The sequence below is a fragment of the Epinephelus lanceolatus genome, chromosome 23, assembly GCF_041903045.1.
Source record: "Epinephelus lanceolatus isolate andai-2023 chromosome 23, ASM4190304v1, whole genome shotgun sequence".
In the NCBI taxonomy this organism is placed as follows: domain Eukaryota; kingdom Metazoa; phylum Chordata; class Actinopteri; order Perciformes; family Serranidae; genus Epinephelus; species Epinephelus lanceolatus.
In genome coordinates this window covers 18,426,383-18,452,925 of record NC_135756.1, presented here as the reverse complement: position 1 = coordinate 18,452,925, position 26,543 = coordinate 18,426,383, and the positions used below count along the sequence as shown (strand labels likewise).

At 41.6% G+C, this 26,543-nt stretch overlaps 1 protein-coding gene across 1 annotated transcript in view; it reads right to left on the bottom strand.

Moving 5' to 3' along the window:
• The window catches only part of LOC117249047 (monocarboxylate transporter 2), a 44,605-nt gene extending 24,841 nt beyond the window's left edge, over positions 1-19,764 (bottom strand). Inside the window, exons 1-2 of the mRNA XM_033614388.2 lie at positions 19,510-19,764; positions 847-1,092 (exon numbers count right to left, since the gene is read on the bottom strand). Coding sequence (XP_033470279.1) covers positions 847-1,063 — 217 coding nt within the window. The 5' untranslated portion in view covers positions 1,064-1,092; positions 19,510-19,764. The remainder of the gene's footprint in view (positions 1-846; positions 1,093-19,509) is intronic.
• Positions 19,765-26,543: the final 6,779 nt, after the last annotated feature.

The window sequence follows — 26,543 nt, the reverse complement described above, 5'->3', positions numbered from 1 at the left end:
AACATCTTCAGTCAGACGATACCTGCTTTCAATCCGTTTTACGCCAGGGGTCTGAGCTTGTCATATAAGCAAACTTTCTGTTGCTGCCTTCTTCGGAGCCACTCTACTCTCTATATCAGCTCAATGTTTTGATATTGAAATTAAAAACTAAACAAAGAATCACTCAAGAGGACGACAATATATCATCTTCCTGTTTTCAACAGTTATCGTGAATGGATGACCCTTTAAGGGTCACACGTTAATTCAAAACACTCTTAGAATGAGCTAACATAGCAGCAGTGGCTAACATCCAACACAGATATGCTAAACAGTCTGAGCAAACACATGCCAACACTAAAAAACAGCTTGACTCTGTCGTTATGTGTGATGCTAACAGTTAGCCCTGTTAGAGCGTGAGTGCGCTCAGGCAGACTCGCATGACTGTCTACGGTGCAGAGCTCACACTCCTGCAGCAGCAGCTACAAACCATGCAGTCTGAAGTGTAGTGAAGTCAAACACAGTGTATTGACAGACATGGCGTACTGAGATGCGACCAAAACATTTGAAAGTATGGCTACACTACACGCCACTCCAATTACATTATAGATTTTGAAGGAAGTACTCTATTGGTATTACTATTACTTTATGGGTATTGGTAACAATTTTTGGGCATTATTTTACAACCAAAAGTTGCCACAATGTCTTCTATCATCACCATCTCTTAGATTTCAGTGTTCCCATAAGAAACATCAAGCATTTGGGCTGAATATTTGAAGTCTGATTATATTTGCTTACGCAAAAAGTAAGGAGAATTAAAAAGTCAGTGACTTTAAAATCAGATGAAGGTAAAACCAACCAGTGACTCACCTGCAGCATACATGACCGCAAGCATGATGGAGGAAATCCATGCGATCTGACTGTAGGAGGCATCGAAGATGAGCTGGATGTCTTTGAAGAAGACTGTGGTGGCCTTGGGGAACGCGTACGAGAAGCCTATGGAGATGAAAGATGCAAGCACCACAGCCCACCCCCAACCGCCGTCTGGTGGGGGCACGGCGGGCGGGTTTGCGGCCGGGGGCGGCATCACTGGCCCACCTCAACGCTGACTATTCACTGCAATGACAGAAAGGAAGGGAGAGAAGAAATTAAAACTTACCACCAGCTTATGTGCTTTTTTCCTCATTGCGGTTTATTTCTTGGATAATGTGTAAATCTGAGAAGTTGTTTAGCGCAAAATGTCACAGGTCATTACCGATGATAAATAGATCATTCAGATGACCAGCTCAAGCTCCTATTGACAGTATACAGACGGCTGTGGGATGACTAGGAAGGTGAAAAGCTTGTCCTCTGTCATTTACATGAACAACTGCCAGCAGTAATATGACACGAGAGGGACAAGGACATGCTAGAGGTCCATATCCTGGAGAAGATGTGCAAACACACACATACACAAAACTTATTATCTGTTCTAAAGAGCATGCATTCACTCCACCTGAGACACCGGACCTGCCCTGCCTAGTATTCACCTTGAGCTTGCCCCCCCCAACCCCTCAGCCCTCACACAATAATGGAAACAGGGTGCGGCTGCCAACTCATAGAAGTGTTTAAACCAGGTGCTGCTGTTTACAAAGCAAACACACCTTAATTACATGCAAAAGCAAGAGTGGCAATTGTCCAGTCACACTTTACTCTGGATTTTTTACAAGCTGACACACACGTACACATCATAGTGCAACACAGGCAGCCGTTGGTGCTCTCTTACTTCATTAGCTTCACCTTTCTAATCAGCCAGGAATAACTTGCAGCTGTGTAATTAGCTCACGTTACAAACGGAGATGAGCCAGTTTGGTGTCACATAAATGAACCGCCAGTGGAAAAATCAACATGTTCAACATCTTTAAATGAGTACTTCCTAATTAACAGCGTCTTAACTTGTTACTGTTGCTGAAATTGGTCAAATTTGTTGCCATATTAAAATACAACCATTATTAATAATGAATAAACAAGTTTCAACCATAAAATATGATCAGGCTTTGTAACTTTTGTGTCGGGGTCAGCTGCAGACTGACTTGGCAGAGATGGCTGCCATCTTGTTTTTACACTGATTAATGTATTATGGTCTTACTGCCACTAGATTGCACAAAAAAGCGTCCACAAAGGAGGACAACAGGTCTTAGTTCAGCAGAGTGAAGTATAAGGTGCAGTAAACCCAGAATGTGATGTCCTCATATGAGGACACAGGGTCTCAGGAGGATATTGTATTCTGTTAAGTGGGTATAGCTGCCGCTGGAGCAGCTACGTGACTCGCTCATCATACCTAAACGATCAGCCACTTTGCCCCTTGGTCTGTAAGTGGAAGCCCTGAAAATGTGCTATGTTTGTTTAGCTAACTATAAAGTGTTAGCTTAGACAGAGGAGATTAAGGTCAGAGTTATACTGAGGGTTATATCTCATTATTTACAAAGTGAATCATGTCTTCATGTATAATGAATTAAGTAAATGAATAAAGTGGATTATTGCTACGTTAGGTCCCATATTTTTTCACTATATGTTGTAGCAGGGTTCAAATATCAAGTTGGAGGGTTTGTCCTGTAAAATGGTAAATGGTCTGCACTTGTATAGCGCTTTTCTAGTCATCGGACCACTCAAACATGTCACATTCACACACACATTCACACACTGATGGCTGAGGCTACCATACATGGTGCCACCTGCTACTCAGTAACCATTCACACGCACTTACACACCAATGGAACAGCCACCATTGGGAGCAATGTGGGGTTCAGTATCTTGCCCAAGGATACGTCCACATGCGGAGCTGGGGATTGAACTGTTGATCTCCTGATTGGTGGACAATGCACTCTACCTATGAGCCACCCTCTTTTCCTTTTTACTTATAGTAGGTGCTAGAGCTGCCCTTAAGTCCATACTGCTGCATGCAGTATGCACACAGTTGGGACATACTACTTCGTAATAAGACTACGCCCTAAACTTTGACCCTCTTGCTTATGTATCTATTATCTTGGAGATAAAACAAAACGTAGTTTGCTGAGCTCACCAAGATGAGATGGAGGTCAACCCAGAGAGCTCTGTTGTTACTTTGCAATATGTAATAACTGCATACGTTGTAGATTCTAACATGTTATGTTCATAATAGAAAAATTAAATAGACTATGCATTTCTCTGTCATTGTTATTTTCATAGCTATGTCCGTTTGTTGTTGGTGATAATTATGATTGTTTTGTTCAATTAAACAATTAATATTCTTATTATCACTGTTTGACTGATCATCAGTTACTTTAATAAGCCGTAATCCGACACTGCGGCTTCTGACAGATTTCAATCAGCTGTCAAGGAGCTATTAAGCTGTCATCTGTTTTCAAACTCAGTTGATGTGACGAATCTTCTGCTGTGCAGAGGACTATGGGTCAGAATAGCCAGAAAAGCATGCTGGCTTGCATACTGCAAAAATCAGACCAGATGTAGTAGAACAGCGTGGTGTTTTTGTCACACTGCATGTATTGGGACATACTACATCTTTTTCTGGCATACTGTAGAGTCAAGATATCACGGTCTCTGCTGCTTCAATGTTGACCCCTTTTTTTTGTAATTTACTTATGTAGGCTATTCCCAAGTGTTATGTAAGAGCTATGCTAAAAGCACTAAACCACTGGAGTGCCCAACTTAACTGGTTTATTTTTATTTTGCAATAATATGTATCATAATGCCTCATCCATAATAATAAAGTTTAAATTTGAAATGCATTTTTTCTTCTCTTTGGGGCATTCACAGTAACAACAAACACAACAAAACATGCTCTCCACTCAAGTGTGATTACAGTGTCAATATACAGTTTTATTGTGGATGATGAAAAAGGATTTGGAAATGCAAATGCTATGTAATTATTTGACTCAATTAATTCATTCAGAAGAATCTCTGTGGCAGCCAAAAGAGCAGGTTGAGTTTTCTGAATGCAAGGCTAAGGTGCTTTGGTCCTTATGTTGCTGACAAATAGGAACCAACACAATACACAGCAGCAAGCTTTGTTTAAGACAAAGCCATCAACGCACTACAAGGGAAATGGACACTTCAGTCTTTACAGTGTCTGTAAATGACCTGTGAACATCCGCTAACGACATCAATAAATGATGTCACTGTCTGTCCTTGTCGGCGCTCTCACCAGATCCAGTTGCACTCACATAGAGTGAGATGTACTCTGAGTGTCAGCAGGACTCCATTAGTGGGATGACTCACACATTTTCCGAACAAATAAATTTGTCACTAGAGTGTTCAGTTTGAGGAAATACGGGAAATAAGCAGGAGCTGCTGACCTGTATGGAGGCCGCAGAGTGCCACCAATATAATTATGAACTTCAAAGTGGGTTTGATTAAATAGGTTTGTTCAAACGATTAGGAATATATATTTGCTTTTAAATGATTTGATTAAAAAAGTGCAGTCATTCAGTTTCTTGTCTTCATTGATGAACTCTGATCTAAAAGTAAAGGAAGCACCGTACACGTTTGTGCTCAAGTAGTCCACACCCAGGGATAACTAGTTTACCCAGTGACTATAAATGAACTAACTCAGACCCTGTGCACAACTTGACTTGACACTACAATGTATTGTATACAGTATACTGTACGATATCAGGGCTGGATTTTGTTTGGGTTTTATTCCAATACCAGTGCTAAAACAATATGAGCAAATACAGGCTACTGTGGACCCAAAACAGAAACGTACCAGGGAACAAGCACCTGACAATTTACAGTGGGACAAAGGCCATTTTGAAAAGATAGGTCTTCAGTTGTTAGTTTAAACTTTCTAAGTAGTCCGCAGACCGTAAACCTAATGGAAGAGAGTTCCATAGCATTGGAGCCACGACTTCAAGGCACAATCACCTTTTGTTTGGAGTCAGGAGTGTGGGACAGCCAGTAGGTCCTGGTCAGGAGACCTAAGAGACCTACTGACGATATATGGATGGAGGAGATCACTGATGTATTCAGGTGCCTGACCGTGGGCTCTATATGTGAGAACAAGTATCTTGGAATGAATCTTGAACCTGACAGGAAGCCAGTGTAAAGAAACTAAAATGGAAATAGGGGTGGGTTGACCTGCTGCACCTGGCTAACAGCCGAGCAGCAGCGTTCTAGATTATTTGAACACAGTTCAAAGATGACTTTCTCAGCAAGTAAAAAGGAGTAGTTCAGTCGGGAGGACAAAAAAGCATGGATAATCATCTCTAGCTCAGGTCGAGACACCACAGACCTGAGCTTTGCAATATTTCTTTGCTGTATAAAACAAGTAGGGGTCAACAGCAGGTAAAGATTCTTAAAATTTGACTGTATAGCTGAAGAAAGGGACCCAATAATGTAGTACTGATCCCTGTACAGTGCCTGAACTGACACTTTGAATTAAAAATAACGCACAAAACGACACTCAAGGGCATTTTAAACTAATTTTTCATTAACAGCGCAAATTTGAACTTGAACAAAATGTTAACTCTTAACAGTATTAAGTACTCTTCAATATTAATCCAAATAAATACAAAATATTTTATAGCTCAGTCCATAGGGACTTGGCTTGGGAAAGGTGCCACTTCACCTCCTGGGCACTGCTGTGGTGCCCTTGAAGAAGACACTGTCCAAAGCAGCCCCCTTTCTCTGACATCTCTCCATTTAATACATGTATAGGTCCTGTTTGTGCATGTTTGCCTAGTTTGGGCCTATGTGTGTATGACAACAGAGTGAAATAAATTGAATTTCCCCGCAGGGATGAATAAAGTAGTATCTTCTTAGCTCGTCAGCCTTTAAAGTCCACCTTAAAAGAGCCTGGTCAGGTTCCAGTAGGCGGCTAACTTCACTCATTAACTTAAGGGCAAACCAGCTTCAATGTAACCACTTTGTGACAAGAACTTGTCTTGGGTCTTGTAGCATTTATTTACAGATAAATAGACTTAGAAAAATCTGTTCACACACTGCAGTGCTATGTTGAACTTTACTCTGCTCTGCTTCACTTCCGGCGGTGCCCCCAGTGTTACACTCCTACCTGCAACTCGAACCAAACGGCAGTAAAAACGTTGCTGCTAATGCCCTTTTTTTCCTGTCATGAGGAGTGGAAGGTGTGCTGGTGGATGCCCAACGCTTGTAAGTTGTGCTGTTGTCCATGTTTTTCACATTGACGAGACGGCATTGTGGGTGGAGCTTGCTGTTTCTGTTAATCTTTTACACTGCTGAATTCTCTCCTCAAATAACCATATTTTATAAGACAAAACTCTTTTGGGGCATATTTATTTGCATAAATATAAATTCAAAATGAGTCACTCTCATAACTATGATTTAATGAGCAAACAAACAGAACAGAAATGGGACAAAATGTTTTCTTAAATGCAACAAACATTAAAAACACTGATGGAGAAAATTTGACCGATAAAGGCTGTAAATTTTGGGAATTAATTCCTTGAAATGAATGCAAGGTTCGGCCAACAATAAGGGAAACATGCATTAATTTTGCAAATTGTATGTTTGTTTGAGTCTTTTATTTTGTAATTCTGGTTGCCAACATATTAAAGGTACTTGAGCATTAGTATTGGTAACTGTATCTGGATTTAACCATGTGGATGTCTGAATACTAACAAACATCTCCAACTTGTGCTAAAACTGTCCTGGTGAATGGAAATAATCCTCTGTGTATATCCGTTGTATTGCCCCTTTAATCAAAGTTAGAGATTATGCCTTTCCATACAGTGGGTCTAATCCACGCTAATCAGATTACAGACTGTCCGCAGCAGCACTCAGTGAAGATAGTGGTTTTGATTGATTGATTGAACGTGACGGCAATGTACGGACAAACCTCAGAACTCCTAAGCAGCTTAAATTGATGGGTTTGAATATGAAGCTCCGAACAGATTGACCATAAAAGAGCAGCTGAGGAGACGGGACAAGGCACACTTTCAGACAAGCTTGACGAATTTGGTTTCCAATCAACCATATAAGTATATAAGAAGTCAAACAAAGCAAAGTCACTGTTCAGTCACACCAATGTCAACACTTCCTCTTTACTTTAGAGGATCGGATCCCCATCATGCACTGCCTCCGCTGTGTCCTTCACCTGACAGCGCTGACTAGAAGAGAAGCTGACAGAGGAGTGACTGACAGGCTGCAATCACAGCCGCCGGGTTCTGAAAGGTGCATTAAAACACAGGTGAGGATCAAGTCAAGCCCTGTCCACACCCACTGGAAAGAGTTCAGTTTCACTTGAAAGACAAATTGGGCAGATTACGTTCCAAATCTGCAGCCAGCAGAACTTGATAGGTTAGGTGTTATGGTAACAAGAAAATTCCTTTTGTTCTCCTTCGCATACAAACATCATAGTCATCTGCAAGTGGCTGTGTCCAGGGCTGAAAAATGAAGCCAATGTGGAAGTGCCAAAAACTGTACTTCCTCTTAAGCCTAGTTCACATTACACGATTTTCCCCGCGATTTTGACGTCGCAGGGGATCTTGAGAGCCACCTTGGGTCGGAGGTGAGTCAGCAGATAGTCTGCCACGACAAGTCCTCATGTGTGAACAAGCCCACGAGCAAGTTGCCCCCCTGTCTGCGACTGGGACTGGATATCTGGCATGCTAGAAAACTGGAGATGTGTGACACGACTGACAAAGAGCATCAGCCAGTGAGAGGCGGGATACTTCCCACGTCAGCACGCAGGAGGACGGAAGAAATGTGAGGAGGACAAGCCGCAGGGTTGCCACTTGCCAGGTCTGCTTATTAGCTGCGATTCTGGGCTTGTTTCTAAAGTGGAGTTGCTTATTTGGGCTTGCTCCCTAAACATCTACTTTTTCTATACATAACCGTCTAATAAGTTATTTAAACACGATAGTCGCTTCTTTTGGGCTTGTTTCCATAGCCCTGGTTGCTTGTTTCTTTGCCAAGATCTGGCAACGCTGACAACCCGGCAAGCAACAACAACAATGGCGGCTTCCACAGGATCATGGGGAGCGCGTTGTGTTTGGACCCAGGCCCTGGAGGCAGATCTGATTCAACACTGGGAAGAATATCCATGCCTTTACGATGTGTTGTCTCCAAGTTAAAAAATGAAGTTTGGCGATGTCGCCGCATTATCTGGGGCTCTGTCGGCGAGGGCTCAGTGGAGAAATCTTGTGGTGTGCACACACAGGTTGTAACGCAGTTGGCGAAACTCCTGCTGACAGAAACACACGTCGCCAGGTATGACCACTCAAAAGATTACGATAGTCTCTGCGATGCAAAATCAAGGTGAAAATCGTGTAGTGTGAACTAGCAATAATGGCCATTTAAGGCTGCCTCCAAGCCCCCAGGAAGAGTACCGGCCTTTGAAGCCAATTTAACATAGTGGTTAAAGTAGAACTACAATGTCTGGGTTCGTCACATGATGCCATGGGGCCCAAGAAGACTTTCAACGGTAGCCTTACATTGGGAAGAGTCACGTGTAAATCAGTGGATACATTTATTTGACCTTAATAACACCCGGGAAATGACAAATTTCACTGTCTAGATTTGATCCATTCAGTCCAGTAACATTTCTTAAGTCTAAAAGAGCTGCATTGCACGATTAAATCAAGTTAGTGGAGTGCTAAACCCGAAAGTAGCTGCTTGGCCGCACTCAAAGATCCAGGTAATGTCATACTGTGGAATTAGTGTGTTTCTCTGAGCAACTTTCATAGCAATGAATGGTGGCCCACCTTCAATGCTGTATCCAGTTCTCATTATACATCCACAGACACCATACACGAGTCATACCTGATATACTCTCATGTTAAAATGCCAAAGTTAACAGCAGCAGTGAACACGTATGTACTGGTAATCCATCCGACAGCTGTTGAGATATTTGACTCGGGATCAGAAATGTCAACGTCATGGTGGTGCTCGAAGGAAAGTCAGGAAATCACTTCAGTCAACAGGCTTCATCCTCTGGCAAACATGACTTTGTGGACAATATTTGATGGATATCCATTTAGTAATTGTTGAGATATTTCAGTCAGGACCAAAGTGGTGAACTAAAAAACAGACAGTGCCATCCCTAAAGCCAAACATTGCCATGGTTAAAATAAATGATTAAAGGAACTGATTAATCTGTTTATTTAATTGCTAAAATGTCAAAAACAAGAAAAAAAATTTCTCACAAGCAACAAGGATACAAAATCATGTCCTAAATGCTTTGTCTGACCATCAATAACTCACTGAGCAGAGAACAGCAGAAAATCCTCCCATTTTTGGGGCTGGATCATCAGGTACAAAGACCCACAGTTAAAAACACATGAACCATGGACACACACACACACACACACACATTAAAGCTTGTCCTTATTGCTAGGCCGAGCACACAGTTTGTTTTGGTCCAGTGTCCCCTGTACGTACTTGAGTTGGCTTCACATTGGTGAGCTTATTCAAACAACAGAGCTGAGTAGGTGAGCAGCGAGGAGACAGCAGCAACCAAAATAGAGTTTCCATAATCAAATCATCCAACTGGCAAATCAGGCTCTGCTGTACGCTACTACACTGTAAGAGTGTAACTGTGTGTGTGTTTGTATGTCCTCCAAGGACATCACTTAGTGCGCTGGCAGAACGCCTAAAAGACTGTATTCTTTGTGGCATGGACAGACACAGGATCTCAGGTTTAATTCACAAGGAGGGCTGAGCTGAGACCCCCGTGTTGTATTTCAGGTGAGTTTCAGTAAAAGAGGCCTGTGTGGGTGTGGCTATCAAAGTGAAAGGGCCAGAGGCAACCACAGCCCAGGCACAGAGACATGTGGAGTCACTGATAGGTTTCTGAAACTCTGATTTAGGTTGTGTGTCACCGCCATGGCTGTTTCTGAAGCCACAAATCCAAATTTGGTCAAATGGAGAAGCCTGGGAGAAGCTGAGGGATACGCAACCATTAAAGGACAACGCTAATCAGCAGACATGCAGTGTTTCCCCTATAATGGTGCAGGCCTGGCAGGCCGCCAGACCAACAGGAACCCCTGCCAGGCCAAATAAATCTTTATTAATCTTTCAGTGCCAAAAATAAAACCAAATATCCATTCCAGTGTCTCCCCTATAGTCATTCTGCAGCAGTGCACTGTAATGAGTCCAGGAACGAGGCAAGTTTCAGTGGTTAGTGCACATGTCTGTAATAATAGCAGGACAGTTGAGTATCTGTTATGTAAACTGCTTAAGTCAGATGAGCAGATGATGTGAAGGTAGTGCTGTCAATAGGCTACTACAGTAGTTACAAACAGGCTCACCAGGGAATGACACGCTAACATGCTGACTGAATTTATTCACGTTTCTTGCCAAAAACTAAATTTTACAAGATTACATTTGAACACATCATGATAAGGTTATAATTTACTTTCGCATAATAGTCAATTTTACCCAATATCACTGTGGCTGTTTCTGCCTGTACTCTTCCTCCCTGCAGTGTTAGTAGGCTTGTTTTTACTGCTAATTCGGTGGTAAGATATTTAATGTCCTACAAATTCTTCACAATAAAAGTCCCCAGTTATTTTGTCATTTAAAACCTTTTATTTTGAAGCAGCAAAATAAGGAAACATTAAGTTTTCATAAGCAGTAACTTCATACGATTCCTGTAGGGTAGAAAGCGAAAGTGAAACAGTAAAATAAAGCAGGTGTCTGAAAGTACAAACAGGGACACAGGAGCAAAACTAAACTCCAAAACACACAGAGGTACAGCTAGACGCATCAAAAGTACCGAGAACTTAATACACACAGACTTCTTCCTCTGTGGTTTCCTGCATTGGTGTCACAACACACGCTTGTCTGAGGGGATAAGGGTTGTTGACAGGAGTTGGCTGTGGTCGGTGAAACGTCACAGCTAGCTGCTTGGCGTCAGTCAGGTGCGCGTTTGACCTAACTCCAAAGATGGTCCACGTCGAGTGTGACGCAGCATGTTAAATGCCAATAGAAAAGCCCTATGTGGGTTCATCTCTACATCTGACCCTCTTCATGTTACACACAGTCATTTGATAGACTGTCAATGTAAATATATTGACTAGAGCAGCTTTAAACCGTAAAACCACTTCAACCGAGGCAATAATTCTCCAACACCAAGATACAAGATATTTCAAATTCTAATTTTCATATGAAGGTTAATTATAAATTCATGGGGTGGAAAGAATGAACTTTGTATTTTGAGAGAAACTGGGACACAAAATTCACAGTGAGACTTTTTGGAGCCAGCCTTCGGTGGCAATTAAAGCAGGAAGAAAAGACCTGCGGAGGTACCATTCAGAGGAAGAAGACTTCCTCCCTCTAATTTTCTACACTGATTAAAGCTTTCTTTTGACTTCTTATTTGCCAAATGGAGTTTTCTACTTTGACTGATAGTCAAAGGTCGGCCAGTGAATTAAGAGATTTCTTAATAGTGTTTCCTAATGTGGGTTTTTGTGAAGCCCTGTAGGACTTGAACTGTAATGAAGGGTAACAGAAGGTTAGCTGACAGGTGCTGGGGTGGGAACATGACTAAATCAGAGTTAGGGGGCCCAGGAGACTTTCCTATTTAACCTGCAGAAGTTTTACGATATCTTGGAAAATACAGGCTCTGCCTCTACAGCGTGATATTTGTTGAGACCTTGAACAGCAGAAGTATTTAATAGAGTTAAATGTCACTCAGATAACCAGGTGCTTTAAGCCCTTTCACACTCTACAAAAGGAAACTTGACCTCTACAGTCAGCGTCTGCCAGCATGACCCTCACTACACCCCCCCCACCCCCCACCCCCACCCCCGTACGTCTCACGGGACTTTAAGTTATGGCAACGCAAGCTTAGCTCTAAGGTAACCTTGGAGTAACACTAAACTCACTTTGTTCTAGTTCATAATAGTTCATCATTAACCCAATCAGCAAGACTCTGAATGTTGACCGAACCACGCGTTTCGTTCCTCCTATCAGCATCTGATCCGGTAAACACACTTGACCTTGAGCTTGGGCTCCAACAAACGGGAGAAATACCACAGGAACAATGGCTCCCTCTGAGAGCTGCTTTCTGATCAAGAAAGGCCACCAGGCAGGGGGTCTTCCTCAATTGTCAGCCTCTATACTTTGAACCCGTGAGCTAATTCCTGGAGACGGAACCTTGATTAAAAAACTTTAAAGTGGTCCAATACATTTCCGTCAACACACCTCTGACGACAAGCCTCTGCCAACACAGAATAATTCTCCTAACCTGTGATATACTGACAGAAAAGGCACATTTAAAGACATGCCATTTTAAAAAAAGAGAGGACCCTTTCATCACCTTCACCCAGCTACATCTCTGTGGACACAATAGCATGCTGAGAAGTCCATCCATATCTCTTTTTCCATGTGGGCCCGCCAACACCCACATTCAGCATCCAATGCAAGGCTCCTGTTTCATTCCACACCCCTGAACACGTCATGAAGGTCAGAGACATGGATCTCTGTTACATCTTTGTTTTTTCAGCTCTCATGACGTGAGACTTAAGCACGAATATTTGCTTATATAGGAAATTAAATATCACACATCCAGCATTTATCAGAATACCGACAGACTGTGGAGATTAAACTGAAGTGTTAAATGCCATAAACACATCCAGCTGCAGCCATATTATAAAGTTAGTATGTGTGGGACAAAATGATTGACATTGAGCTTTGATTTTTAAAATTAAGGTTTCTACTGATGCATATTTAGCCTCCGTCATGAATGAAAGCTAAATATAAAAACTTAATCAACAGAGAATCTAAGGAAGAAGATTTATTAGCGGGATAGTTCACTCCAAAATCACAAATACATACTTTGCTCTTACCTGTAGTGCTATTTATTGATCTAGATTGTGTTAGTGTGAGATGCCGAGCGTTGGCGATATTGGCCGTAGTGATGTCTGCCTTCTCTCCTATACAACTGAACTAGATGTCACTCAGCTTGTGGCGCTAAAAGCACCAAAAAAAATACTTTTGAAAAACTCAACAGCAATGTCTCTTTCCAAAAATCATAACCCAGTTTCTCAAGATAACCCACAGACCTTATTGTGAGGAGTTTCAGGTAGGAACTATTGACTTTCTACCAAACTACATCCGCCAACCGTATCAACAGGCACAGGAAGGCATGCTAGCTCACCTAGCACCACTGGGCTAACTTATGTTACAGCTCAGCCAAGGAGGATGCCATTAATATTAACATCTCATGCTGTCACGAGAACAAGCTCATGCTATCAGTAGAAGTACGCTTCCTTCTGCATGGTGATACGGTTGGTGGGTATAGTTTAGTAGAGAGAGAAAAAATACATTGCCCACATGGAATTGCTCAAAGCAAGGGCTGTGGACAGCGATCTCTCATACCTAAACAGCAGAGAAGGTTGATTTCTCCTGACTTTCAAAACAACTTAGGTGACCAGCCCCAAAACAGCATATATTACCGTTCTAACGGTTGTAATACTAAACATGTCCGTAACATCATGAAACGGTCAAAGTTCTGCTCCAGAACTACTTGGTTAGGATTAGGCAACAAGACTCTATGCTTACGTTTAGGAAAAACATCATGGTTTGGCATTACATAGGTACTTTTGTCATTAGAGTTACCCATACATCACATATGACATGTCATTAGCATAGCATGCTAACACCGATCTCCTAGATTGAAGTCCTGTGCTTGTTGACCCATCCACCACGCCTCCCACCCACCCTTGAGGTCCTTCTTTGATATTTCTACAACCTCACATGGTCTTTGTCACTTTTTATGCTATGTCACTTCCTGTTCATTTTGATTAACTGTCATGAATTATTATAAAATTAAAGTGAATGTCTGTTATCTTCTATCAGTTTCAGTATCTCCCTATTTTGTTTGACTACTACCCTTGATAGACATGAGGTCAGATTTGACGGGAAATCTGTTGAATGCATCTTTACACAACAGAAGGAGGGCGCTGTTCCTTCAGAGCAAGTAGAGCTAAAAATTACAGTTTGTATTACAGCCTTTACAGGTTTACTTAAGGTCCCCAGTATGTTAAAAGCCTTTAAGTAATTTGTATGTTTAGTTTTTTAGTTTCCAGGTCATTGTCAAGTGTTAAATAATAATGTAGAGTACAATGCCTTGTTCTGTATCAGGTGGTGTTGTTTGCACACATCACGTTTGTGTCCACAATAAACTTCCCCCAGGGCACATGGAGAGAGGTCCTGATCTTGAAACCTGATCCAAACATAAAAAAACCTATTCATATCCACACAGTACAAAAGAGCATAACCCTGTCAGTCAACTGTCAGTGGCATACAGTTTATCTGAGTACAGTCTCACATATGATATGTAAATATTAGTGATGGTATCGCAATCAGTCAAAAGTTTGACATTAATGTTCCTGCCCACATGATCACATGTGCCGCTGCTTTTGAGGGAAACAAACAGTGTGGACAATGACAACCAAAGAATGTTTAGGATACCTACAGACAGAAACTACATGCAGGACGACATTATATAACCAGAGAAACAAGCCGAAACAAAGCAGGAAAAAATGCAAACCATCTCACCTTTCAGCCAAGGGGCAGGAACTAGAAAAGCTGGAGGTCACCAGGTGAAACTTTAACTTAAAAAGAATCAGTGACACCCCCCATCCATCAATATGTTTAAACGGCCTCCGAACACTGTTTCTTCTGCACTTCCAAAGGAGTCTTCTCAAATACTAACAGCATCATGTAAAAGAATATATCTTTCAAAATGTCCTCAACAGCGAGAAAACTTTGTCTGAGGAAACTGTCTTTTTTACTTAGATTGAAAACTGGTACAAACTGTGAGTTGATCCCACAAATGACAGTGATGTCGTTGTTGGATGGATCTATGACTCAGAGTCTGGGGCGGGATTGTCTGCACAGGGTTCTCAACATGGACGTGACTGAGGTGGCTGCTAGCAGCCGCAAACAGCAGCAACAGTGCCGACAGACATAATGGTGTTAATCTGGGGGAGAACTGATGGGTGGTCCGTCACCACGGTTCAGGATGGTATTATCAGGGGCAACCAAAGTGTGAGTGCAGTGCAGAGCAGCGGCACTTTGCTAGCCAGTGGAAAAGGGTCCAGCGGATGACACACTACACCTCAACACCCTCCCCTCTCCTTGCGATCCTCCCCCAACATCGCTTTACCACGTCTTGTGTCTCACCACAAGTCCCTTCTCTCCCTTCTCTCTCTCTCTTTAGTGTCAACCAATTTCCCTGTGGCTGTGCAGCGCGTGGACGTAGTACAAGGACAGTGCTGTTGTGGCTACCCAGCGTTAGCTGAGATGCTGGCTTTTTTTTCCTTGGCTGGCGAAGGCATAACCCACCCTACTCTGCCTTAACTTACCCTGACATTCTTACACGAACCATTCCCACCACTCATGCCTAAACCTAACCAATCCAACACATGAAGACGACATAAGGCACGTCATATGGCTAGTTGACGTCAGCTGAGATGCTAGCATTTTTCTCCTGGGATGGTGAAGGCATTACCCACCCTACTCTGCTTGACTCTGCCTGCAGTTGGTTTACCCTGAGATTCTTAACCGAACCAGTACCACTCCTCATGCCTAAACCTAACCAATCCAACCAACGAAGACGACGACTAGCCAATCAGAGGGAGCATAGGGCAGATAATATAGCTAGCTAATGCTAGCTGAGATGCTAGCTGTAATGAGGTGTTAAACTAAGGTCCAGAGTGCTAATGCTAGCTGTGAAGCTAGCGGGGATAGCTTATAGGAGGACCATGAGGTGCAGTGGAACCTGCCAGATATACTTGAGGTCCAGAGTGTAGGTTTGCATATGGGCTGTCAGGACATGTCCCTACCAATACTTTAGCAAGTCGTTTGCATTGTCCTCACACAAAGAGTCAATGCACAAATATACTAAGCAAATCATGTCTCATACTGATTCAGTAAGGGGCAGTGCATTTTATCTTTTAATACAGGACAGTCCTGTTTATGTCTAATCAGAAGTGTTGTCAATTAGTTTCTGTATTCTCCTTCTGATGAAGAGCAGCACACCGCAGCATAAACTTTGCCCCCTCCAGAGAGATTTCTCAACAGGAGTCTGTATCTGTCAGACAGTCTGAAGAGGATCCAGTCAGCAGCGCAAAAACATAATGTACAGTGGACTGTAGAGCCGAGCAAATATTATTTTTTTATTCTCATTAAATCACAAGATTATTTTCACAATATTAGTTTTTTTCCAAATATTGTTACTTTATTCTAAACTTCTCAGGGTGCAGGGATGTGTGAGGTATGTTTTGAATGTGCAAAAAGTTTTAGACTTGAAGAAAAATTTGTTGAATAAATAAATTACATAAATAAATACATTTCCACCCTAAATTGGTGCACAGAAATTCACCAGAACACAGGAACTACAGTGTTTGATGCTTAAAATTCCCACCATTGTTGAAATGAAACCTACACCCTTGCTTGAGGCAGTGGAATCTACTCACAGGGACATGTCTGCATTAACATGCACTAACATGCATGCATGACCTGACTGGCCACCACAACCAAACAACAGAGATGCTCGGATTACAGCACACAGAGGGAGTGTGACTTCATTCTCTGCCCAGGACACCACTACTCCAGCACATGACAGATGGTGGTTTGCTGATTTATTAATGTCCTAGTGCTGCATACAGTGACTTTAGAGGAACAGTTGGACGTTTTGGAATACACACTTATTCACTTTCATGGCCATTATTACATGAAAGCTTGATATCACTCCCATGTGTGTACAGTGAGCTACCAGCAGCAGCAACAGGTCAGCTTAGCTCCAGGACATGACTGCTCCTGGCTAAGAAATAGTCCATCACACCTTCCCATAAAACCACAATGTGTCATTTTTACAGTTCAGTTTGTGTACAGATTAAGCAAAGTAAAAATAATGTGTTAATTAGTGAGTTTAGGTGCTGGCAGGTGGGTTATGTTACATTTGGACAGAGCCAAGCTAATTGTTTACCCGTTTCAATTCTTTGTGCTAAGCTAAGCTAACAGGCTGCTGGCTGTAGCTTCATATTTAGCGTACAAACATGAGAGTGGTCGCTGTCTTCTCTTCTTAAAATATTTTAAAAGTGTATAGGCACTTTTAAACAAGTTAAATTGTGTAACTTGTAACTAAAGAGAAGAATTAACTAAGTAACTATGTTACTCTTACAATCACACGCAAGCCAAATATTATTTTTTCATTTGTTTATATTTCCAATTATCGTCACAAAGATGTCTCATGTTAGTCTGAGCTGCAGTGATGGGATCGGTGTAAAATCAGCCACAATGTCAGCCATCATATCACCACGGGAATAAAATAAACTTCACATAATTAAAATGCAGCTAAAAATCATTGTTCTGTTTAGTATCATAAATGATCTCTGTTGGAAGGTCTGTTTTAAAGCCAGAGTGGAAATAGAAAGCCTGGAACAATGAAACGATTTTACTGATCTATAAAATATATTGTGCAAAACGTTGACACAACATTATAGTTACCAGGAGACCTGTTTTATGGAGGTTAAGTGAATTTGAATGCCCCTAAAATAATGGAACTTGAAGGCTTATTTTTGGTTGAACAGACATTTTATCACTATAACTGAAACTTGAAACCATTTTATTAATGGAAGTATGTGTGAGTCTCTATCCAGTTGCTTTTTTTCCTCAATATCATTGATTAGTAATATTCACGGTATGCTAACCGTATATCGCTGTAATCCAAGACGCAAGTGCAGGTGACAGAATATCATACTCAAGCATTTTGTTGCTTTAGCCTTATCCATTAGCTTACTAGGCTGCAACTAACGATTATTTTCATTGTCGACTAATCTGTCGTTTTTTTCTTCGATTAGTCGACTAATCAGTTTATCGAAAAATGTGTTAAAATGTTGAAAAATGTCTCTCGCGAACCCCAAAATTATGTAATCTAATGTCTTGTTTCATACTCACGCCAAAGGGTTTTAGTTCACCGTCATGGGAGAGTGTGTAAAGCTGCCAATATTTGAACGTAAGAAGCTGCAGTAAGAGTATTTTGGGGTACTTTTATAGTACTTTTCTATGAAAAATGACTCAAACCTATTAGTCAACTACTAAAATAGTCACTGATTATTTTAATAGTCGATAAATCATCGATTAGTGGACTAATCGTTGCAGCCCTATAGCTTACGGAGCCCATGTTAGCTAATGTTAGCAACTTTCAGGTCTGGGGCTGTGGCTCCGGAGACACGTGGCTCTTTAGCCCCCTCCAGTGGCTCCCTGTGGAAATTACTATCATTTTTTTGAACATTTTAATTTTCATCTGTCAGTGTTGAAGGCCTAAAGAAATTCTTACATTCTCCAATTGTAAAAATGTGAAGCCATATAGATGAATAAATAGAAATGTTTTACCGTTTAAACAACTAAAATATGAGTAATACATCTACTGCGTAGCACTTTTTCCGCAAAATATTGCCAACCATCGTTAGCAGTGGCTAGTCTTGATTCTCGCAACACAAAAGATCACATCACAAATCACAAAAAATAAAAGTCTTGTAATAAAAAAGAGAATCTAGTAGTGTGTGGACAGATTTGTTTGCTTTCACTGCCAGCTCTGCAAACGTGAAGTACCAAAGAATCATTAAAAGTGCCGTGCACGTTGCCACCTAGTGGTAAAATATAATAATGAATGCTCATTTAGACTCTTAGCATAGGCTGATTAAGATTTAATAGACTGTGTTACCTTTATTATAAGGCTCAAACATGTTTTGTGACTCAACATATTTTTTTATTATTAGTTTTGGTCAAAAATGAGTCAGTCCTCTGACTTTATGACTTTACAGTGATGGAGGCTCAGCCAGAACAATCTAGTTGTGAGAGAGGTTAATAAAAAACTGATGTGAACATCTGACTGGCCTGATTATTGGCCTGTTTGGCGTTGAACTCTTCCGTCAAAATAAACAGACAACAGTGATAATATTTTCCAGGGGGAACTAGTGCTATGTGGAGTTATTTTTACAGCTCACCAAAACCAACTGAGTGGAAAAACTCCTCATCACATCCTTCGATAATAATAGATTCCCTGTCATCTGTCAGTCTGTGAAAAGCTGCACAGGTTGGGCCCTCCATCAGAGAAACTAGGGCTGCTAGGAGGCAGAGTGATTCCTCAGCACTGCAGCCTCATCATATGATGCTGCTGATGTAAGGACGGGGACTGGATGAAGCCAGTTTAAATGCTCCGGGCCTACATGGACTCAACCGGGCGCTCACAGTCAAACACAAACATAAGATTTGATGCAAATAATTTCCTCCAGGATCTGACCCGCGTGACAGCACGGACAGGGATTAACACATCTCTCCAAAGGCTCCTGAACGCCTCACAAAATGTATTCAGACATCCACTGTCACGCAGCATAAGCCCTTTCTCCGGGTACATCTCTCATTCATCGCAGCTCATGCTCATCTCTGCATACCGCGGCGTCACCAAAACGCCGAAAGCCCGGTTAATCCTCCTGATCACCGGCAGCGGAGGCTCGTCTTTCAGCGCCGTCAGCGACAAACAGGCATTAAATGTTACTTTACCTTTCGGGGGGGAATGGAGGTGTGTGTGTGTCCCGGTGCAGGCTGCCGGCTCGGTGACCTTGGAGCAGAGAGATGCGTGTGTCTGTGTAGTGGACGGCTCTGTGTGTTTGAATTTCCTGAGTGAGCCGCTGCCTGACGTGAAGCTGCCGCGGGCTGGAGAGGGCGGCGCTGCCTGCCTCCCTTTCTATTTAAGACCACGATTGACTCAGTCATACTCTGTAGTCGTTACTCGTTACATCCACACATCCTTACCCTTCCTCCTTAGTGCTGGAGTGTTGCTCTGTGCTCCACATGCTGCTGCAGCATCAGAAAACACAAACACTGCAACTAAATCACTCTCACTTCACAGTTTGGCCCATTAAAAGTCATAAAATGTGATTTTATTTCCCAAGAAGACAACACTATTTATTATACAGTCACCAAAGATAGAGAAAAGCAGCAAATAGTATATGTAGGGGAGACTGGGGTTGGTTGGCACACTTCACTCTGCCATAGACCCTTTAACTAGCCTATTAGTAAACAGGGTGACGTTTTGGTGGGCGGGGCTTAGCTGGAGGCCAAACAATTCTCCACACACATTAGCTGGCAAGTTCTGTTGGCTTGTTTTAGACAGTGGAGGATGGTGATGTGAGTGGTGACTTAACCTTTGTTAATTCATATAGAAATATAACACTCTGTTTCTTCGACCAACAGGACTCTCATTTTAGTGTAGAGCATCAGACTGAATTCACAAACACACCATGTTGGTCACTCACTTTCCGGGGCCGCCAGTGTTACTTGAATAAGTAAACACCAACCCAACGGAACCAGACTGGCCGATCCGTATGCTCTCACTCAGTGGATGGATGATGTCACAGGAAGCTTTGTGGTTGATTACTATACCAATCTTACAAAGGAGGACAACACTTGAACGGTTTCCTCCAGTTTGTTTTGCTATTGAAGCTAACGTTAGCTAATGTGCTAATGCTCTCCATTCCTCTTAATACCTCTCCAATATCTGATTAGGTGGACATGATGACCCTGAATAAACATTTAAGTTTTGAGCCATGGCTCCTTCTATTCTGGCTCCCAATAACACAACACAACATTTTAAGACTCCTATGTAGCCTACAGCCCTGTGGTGGAGAATTGGGTGCTGGCTCCTGCTGACAAACTGACATCATTGTGACGTTGGCCCTAAAAGGGTCTATATTTCTCTTGCATAATTAATATTCTTATCAGTAGTAAGGTCTGATTATTTTTGTCATTGACCCTTCAAATAATATATTAATAATAACAATAATAATAATAATAATAATAATAAATAATTTAAAAAAAAACAAACATTGTTTTTAAGCTATTTGTTGATGGCACTCCCCCACATTTTTTTGTTCTGTGTTCATCCTGATTTTACCCTCTTGGACAATAATATACAACACAATAATCAGGGCAGCACAATTAATGTAATCAAGTTCCATTTTTTTATTTATTTTTTTGCATGGACTATCAGGTCCTTTATAGATTTCTTAACAGAGTGAGACCCTGTTTTTAATCATTCAAAATATTTTTATTTTCTCAAAATATAGCTACAGTTAAAACTGTAAGTAGCTGACACATGTGCCAACAAACACCAAAAATCAGTGTGCCAACCAACCCCGCTCACATTTGACCCAGTTCAGTGATGAAATGATGTTAGCCAATTAGCATCACTCATTACAGACTTTCAAATATCATATAAAAATATAGTTGACTCATTTGTATATTATCTACAAGTAACACTTTTCCAGTATCTCTGTCTAACCCAGTTTTATAATACAGTTAGTCCACAGACCACTTTTTTACTTTCAATACTACCATTATCAAAAACTAAACTAACATATTACCCTAATCAAAAGAGTAAATGACTTTCAGATTTTTTAACATGCAGGTGAAGGACCAGGAAATAGCTGTGTGCCAACCAACCCCAGTCTCCCCTATGATTAAAAAGCTGAACACAGTGCTTGACCATTTTGCTTAAAAACTTAATCTATCAAAATAGTTACTACTTCCTAAATATTTGGAATATTTGTGCATTTATTTGTAAAAATTTGGTGCAAAAAAAAAAAAAAATCACCAGAATGCAGGAAATTAAGGGTGTGTCCGGAAATAGTCCCTCCAAGTCCCAAAGCACACTCTGGCACAAACTGGACTGTTCTTAATGCGGAGCACTGTTGGAATGTACCATTCAGTTATCCAGAGCACCACAATGAAAACATGATGAAACACAAGGGCTTTAAATGAGGATAATTTGTTTTCTAAGTTAGTATGTTTTATTTTATCATAAGAGACAAAGCAAAGCAGCAATTCTATATTAATTAGAAGCTGAAATAACATAACGTTTGACATATTTACTTGAAAATTAACTTATCAACTTATCAAACTTATCAATGTAGTTGTTTTATTTTTATATCTAGTTTAATTCTGAATACTAGTGATAAGAAGAAGCCGATTCAAACTTTCAGCACTAAAAGAAGTTAAATTTTACCTGACATATAACCTATGAAAGTAGTTGAATTTTCATTTAAAGAGTGAGAAATTAAAGTGGTTCAGATAAAATTTTAAAATATGGTTATATAAAATGTTGGTCAGAGAGCTCCACTTGACTTTAATTTTTTAGCTCTAAAACACAAAATGTGATTTTCAGAAGCAAAAATAAAGAGTATCAAGGGTCCTAGATATGATCTTTTTTGTGTAAGCCTAATTTTATTATTCTGAATACTACTACTGCTGCTGCTGCTATAAAAATACTAAATATTATGATGTTAACGGCAGTAATGGAAAAAGTTGAAATGCGATTACTGAAAGAAGCCGAAAAGTCAAATTGGTAGAGCTGAAAGTTGAAATTAGTTAAATGTTAGCATTGAATGAAGCTGAAGTGTCAGTGTCATAATAATAATGATTAAGTTTATTTATGTAGCACCTTTAAAAATTACAATTACAAAGTGCTTTACAAAACCAAATAAAACACAAAGCGAATGAAACAAGCTAAAAGCAATAAAAACAGAATACACATAACAGAGTAAAACACGCAGTCATAAAGCAGATACAGTCACTGTTAATGTGAGCATAAGCGCTGAGGGAAGCGCTGATTGTGCTGAAACGAGAGAAATACTCTGTTGTTCTCAGAGTGTTTAAAGCTGTCCAAATGTCGGTCAGAATGGCAGCAGATTGATTTTCTGTACATTGACTTTCACTCTCCCAGCATCAGATGCAGTCTTCCCCCTAAATGTTCTTTGCGTGCACAAAGCTGCTGGCATCACCGGCAGAAAACTCAATCTGGGTCATTTGAGCTCAATCCGTTGGATTAATGTGAAAGGGTCACAGTGAAGCCTCTGCATATGGTGAGAGGGACTTGCTGAACGCGAAGACGACATTTAAGAACAACGGACTAAAAAGTTGAGTTGAGTCATTTTTAATCTCACGCCTTAGTCTACTGTACGTGTAAGCCTGGATCTAGAACAATAAAACCCATAAGCTGCTGCCTCTTCTGTTGCTAAATGTTTCAAGCTTACAGACACAATACCTGTGATTCTCCTTCCTGTAACTATGGCATGGACTTGTCTGAACTCTTCTGTGGATTTTCTTGCCAGTTGAAAATTGCAGAATTCGAGCAGCAATGTAAACACCATTTCAGTCTTGTATCACCCTTTCATAATACATTGTGTCTGGGATCGTTTCCAGGCATCTCTTCAGTGAATTGTGTCATTTTCATGCAGACAAACGACCCAAACTAAAGGAGGAAAGTGCAGCATTCTGAGCTCAGACGATGCGGGCTGTTAGCGTGCCACAGAAGTTGATCATTAAATTTTCATCCCTAAAATGCGTCAGTGGCAAAGTTGCTGTATTTAACTTTGGGATGATGCTCTCTCCTCTTACTTCCTGTCAGGAGCACCTGGTGTTAGACGTTGATGGAGCCTACCAGATTTATGTAAACACAGGGAATCATGGCATGTGGCCAAGTGACACAATGGATTATCTCTTCCAGGAAATATATCCTGGTTCAGCCAAACACTGATACTAGGAGAGTATCATCTCTCATTATGGAGATCCCAAACACAGGGAAACCTGCAATGGCATTATATGTACATTTTCTTAATGCTCAGTGTTATTTTGTGGTAATGTGTCCATGTAAATGCAGTGGATTATCCCACATGGTGCATCACTCTGCCCTAAAACAGCTCTTTACACAAAGGTCCTTTTGTTAGACTGGTACCAGTCAAGAACATGACAGTCCCATGCTGGTCTAAGTGTTCTTTTAGAGACTACTCTTCACTGAGAAGATTTGAACATGACACACATTTCATCCAAACATAAAAGACTGAGCAGTTCGTCAATATGCCTGAATGGCCACAAATAAATTGGCCTTACATATCACAATACTAATATTGCCAAACATTTTTTAATATCTGACAAAGGCTAATTGTTGTCAAGCATATACTTCTAACTGAATTCACTACCGTTGTGGTGAAGAGAGAGATGAGCCAGAAGACAAAGCTTTCAATTCACTGGTCCATCTACCTATGGTCATGAGCTCTGGGTAGTAACCGAAAGAATGAGGTCACAGATACAAGGGGCCGAAATGAGTTTCCTCCGCAGGGTGGTTGGGCTCAGCCTTAGAAATAGGGTGAGGAGTTCGAACATCCAGAGGGAGCTCGGAGTAGAGCCGCTGCTCCTTGGCGTCCAAAGGGTTCAGTCAAGGTGGTTCGGGTATCTGATCAGGATGCCTCCTGGGCGCCTCCTGTTAGAGGTGTTCCAGGCAGGTCCCACTGGTAGGAGCCAGAACATGCTGGAGGGATCGCATATCTCATCTGGCCTGGGAACGCCTCAGGGTCCCCCAGGAGGAGCTGGAAAGTGTTGCTGGGGAGAGGGACGTCTGGAAAGTCCAAGACAGAAGCCTGGTTTCTGTGAACTTCCAATTAGCTTGCTAATTGGCTAGCTAACTTTATTAGCATTACGTAATGGTCACACTGGATGCACAAGCACCCTGATATGTCAGTCTTTTAACAAGCGATCACCTGAAGCCAATTTACTGTGCTGGTCAGTAAGCGATTCTGCCTCTCTGCTTTTTTCTAATCACACTTAGAGCTCTGTCTCTGTCTGCTTGTGTGTGTGTGTGTGTGTTTGTGTTTCTATTTGCTAGTCTCTTTCACTCTCTGTTAGACAACTGACAAATATGTGGAAGCATGGGATTCATTTATATCCTTTGTATAGTTTATAATACATTAATAGTAGACAAGATTTGTTTACGGAGAAAAATGACCAGACACCGAAACTATTGCTGCAGGTTGTGAGCTGGATGAAGAGCTCAATGTCCAGCGTGAGCAGCCCATTTGCCCTCTGTGGTTATTTGACTAACCATATCTGTGGAGGGGATGGTGACATCTAGGAGGATAAATGTAATGTATCTGTGGTTTGCAGAAATGTGGATCTGATGTGGATGCAAATGACACACCAAACCCCGCCCTTGTATGGGAACGTGCACAGAGCCCAAGGAAGAGCTAACAAAGAAAGTTGATAACCACTGTTGTGGTACCTGTTATTATTAAGGTTTTAGGTTTTGTCGAGCCAGTTAATGCAAACAAAGCTATGCAATGTCGAACTTGCTTTGCAGTACACCCCTCAGACCTGTGTCTTGTGACAACTATCATTACCAACAAGCGCTTCAGTGCCAAATGAAGTCATTAGGGCTACTTAGCAATCCAGTTGATACTTTCATCTGAACCAAACTATACGCTGCAGTCTGTGAGAACTCAGATGACCCTCACCGTTTGAAACTGTAAACAATAAGCTTTCAGGTCGTAGATAAAAACACAAACGTGAGCTCAGATTATGGAAGCATGGCGCTCCCAAAGTCCAAACAGTAACTTCAGACAAGCACACACTGTTGAGGTAGAGGTGCGGCTTGCAGGGGGAAGCCAAGAGAAATATGTTTTTTGTCTCACACCACGGTATAGCTGAGACTGAGGGGATTTAGGGTGAACCGTGAACGTGATCCATGAGATTAAATGGATTAGAATCTAAACATTGCTATTGTTTAATGAACATTTATGTAAATAATAAGACTGCTAAACAATTTGACAATGTCTCTTTTGATGTTGTTTGAGGTTGCACTTCAACACAGCTCAACAATTCAGTTTACAACAATGTTTGATTCCCTCTTGACTGCAAGTGTTGTGATTTCTGTATGATCACACACTACAGGAGTGTGGGAAATCTTTGTGTCAAGTATAGAAATGCATTACATGCAGGCCCGCACTGGCCCATGGGAGAACCGGGGAGTTCCACGGTGGCCTGGCCCACAAGTGGTCTGCTCTGGCCTGCCTGTCTTTTTTTTCTTTTTTTTTTTTTAAGGTGCGCTCTGCCGCGCAGGCTGCGCAGCGCAGGTGGTCGTGCCGGCTGGCAGAGAGCCCTCCCGCTGTCAGAAATGATAGGTGCTTGTCAGCATTTGTCACAACGATTGGTCAAAAAGGTTTTTTAGATTCAAGACGTGATTAGTTTGCTTCGCTTTCCGCCCGCGCCCGCCCCCAAATCAGCACGCCTGTAAACGGAAAGCAGCTTGATTGTGGAGAGTCAGGTGGAGCAGAGAGCAGAGGGTGTGTACGTGTACCTGTGTGTGCAGACTGTGCAGTAGTAGCTCTGCAGCTCAGCAGCACCGTTACAATGGACTGCAAAAAGAGGAAAGGTGGAGCTGAACGGGACAGAGATTTAAAAAAAAAGGGCCATTGAGGAGGAGGCAGCCAAATGTCATAAACTTACAGATATGTTCAGAGCCCCCCCAGCCCCCAGCAGCAGCGTGACGTCGTTAAATGATGATGCTGCAACAAGTAAGTTAACATAGAAAAGTAAGAAAACTGGTTATTCTCAACATGAGGTCCGGGGGAGGATGGGGACCGACCCGTGGCCAGACAAATGATTGATGATAATCTATAAGTGCCAAATTAACCCGTAGAGAGAGAGAGAGACCATGGCAACAGTAACCATGGTGTGTGTTTGTGTGTGTGACCATGGCAACAGTA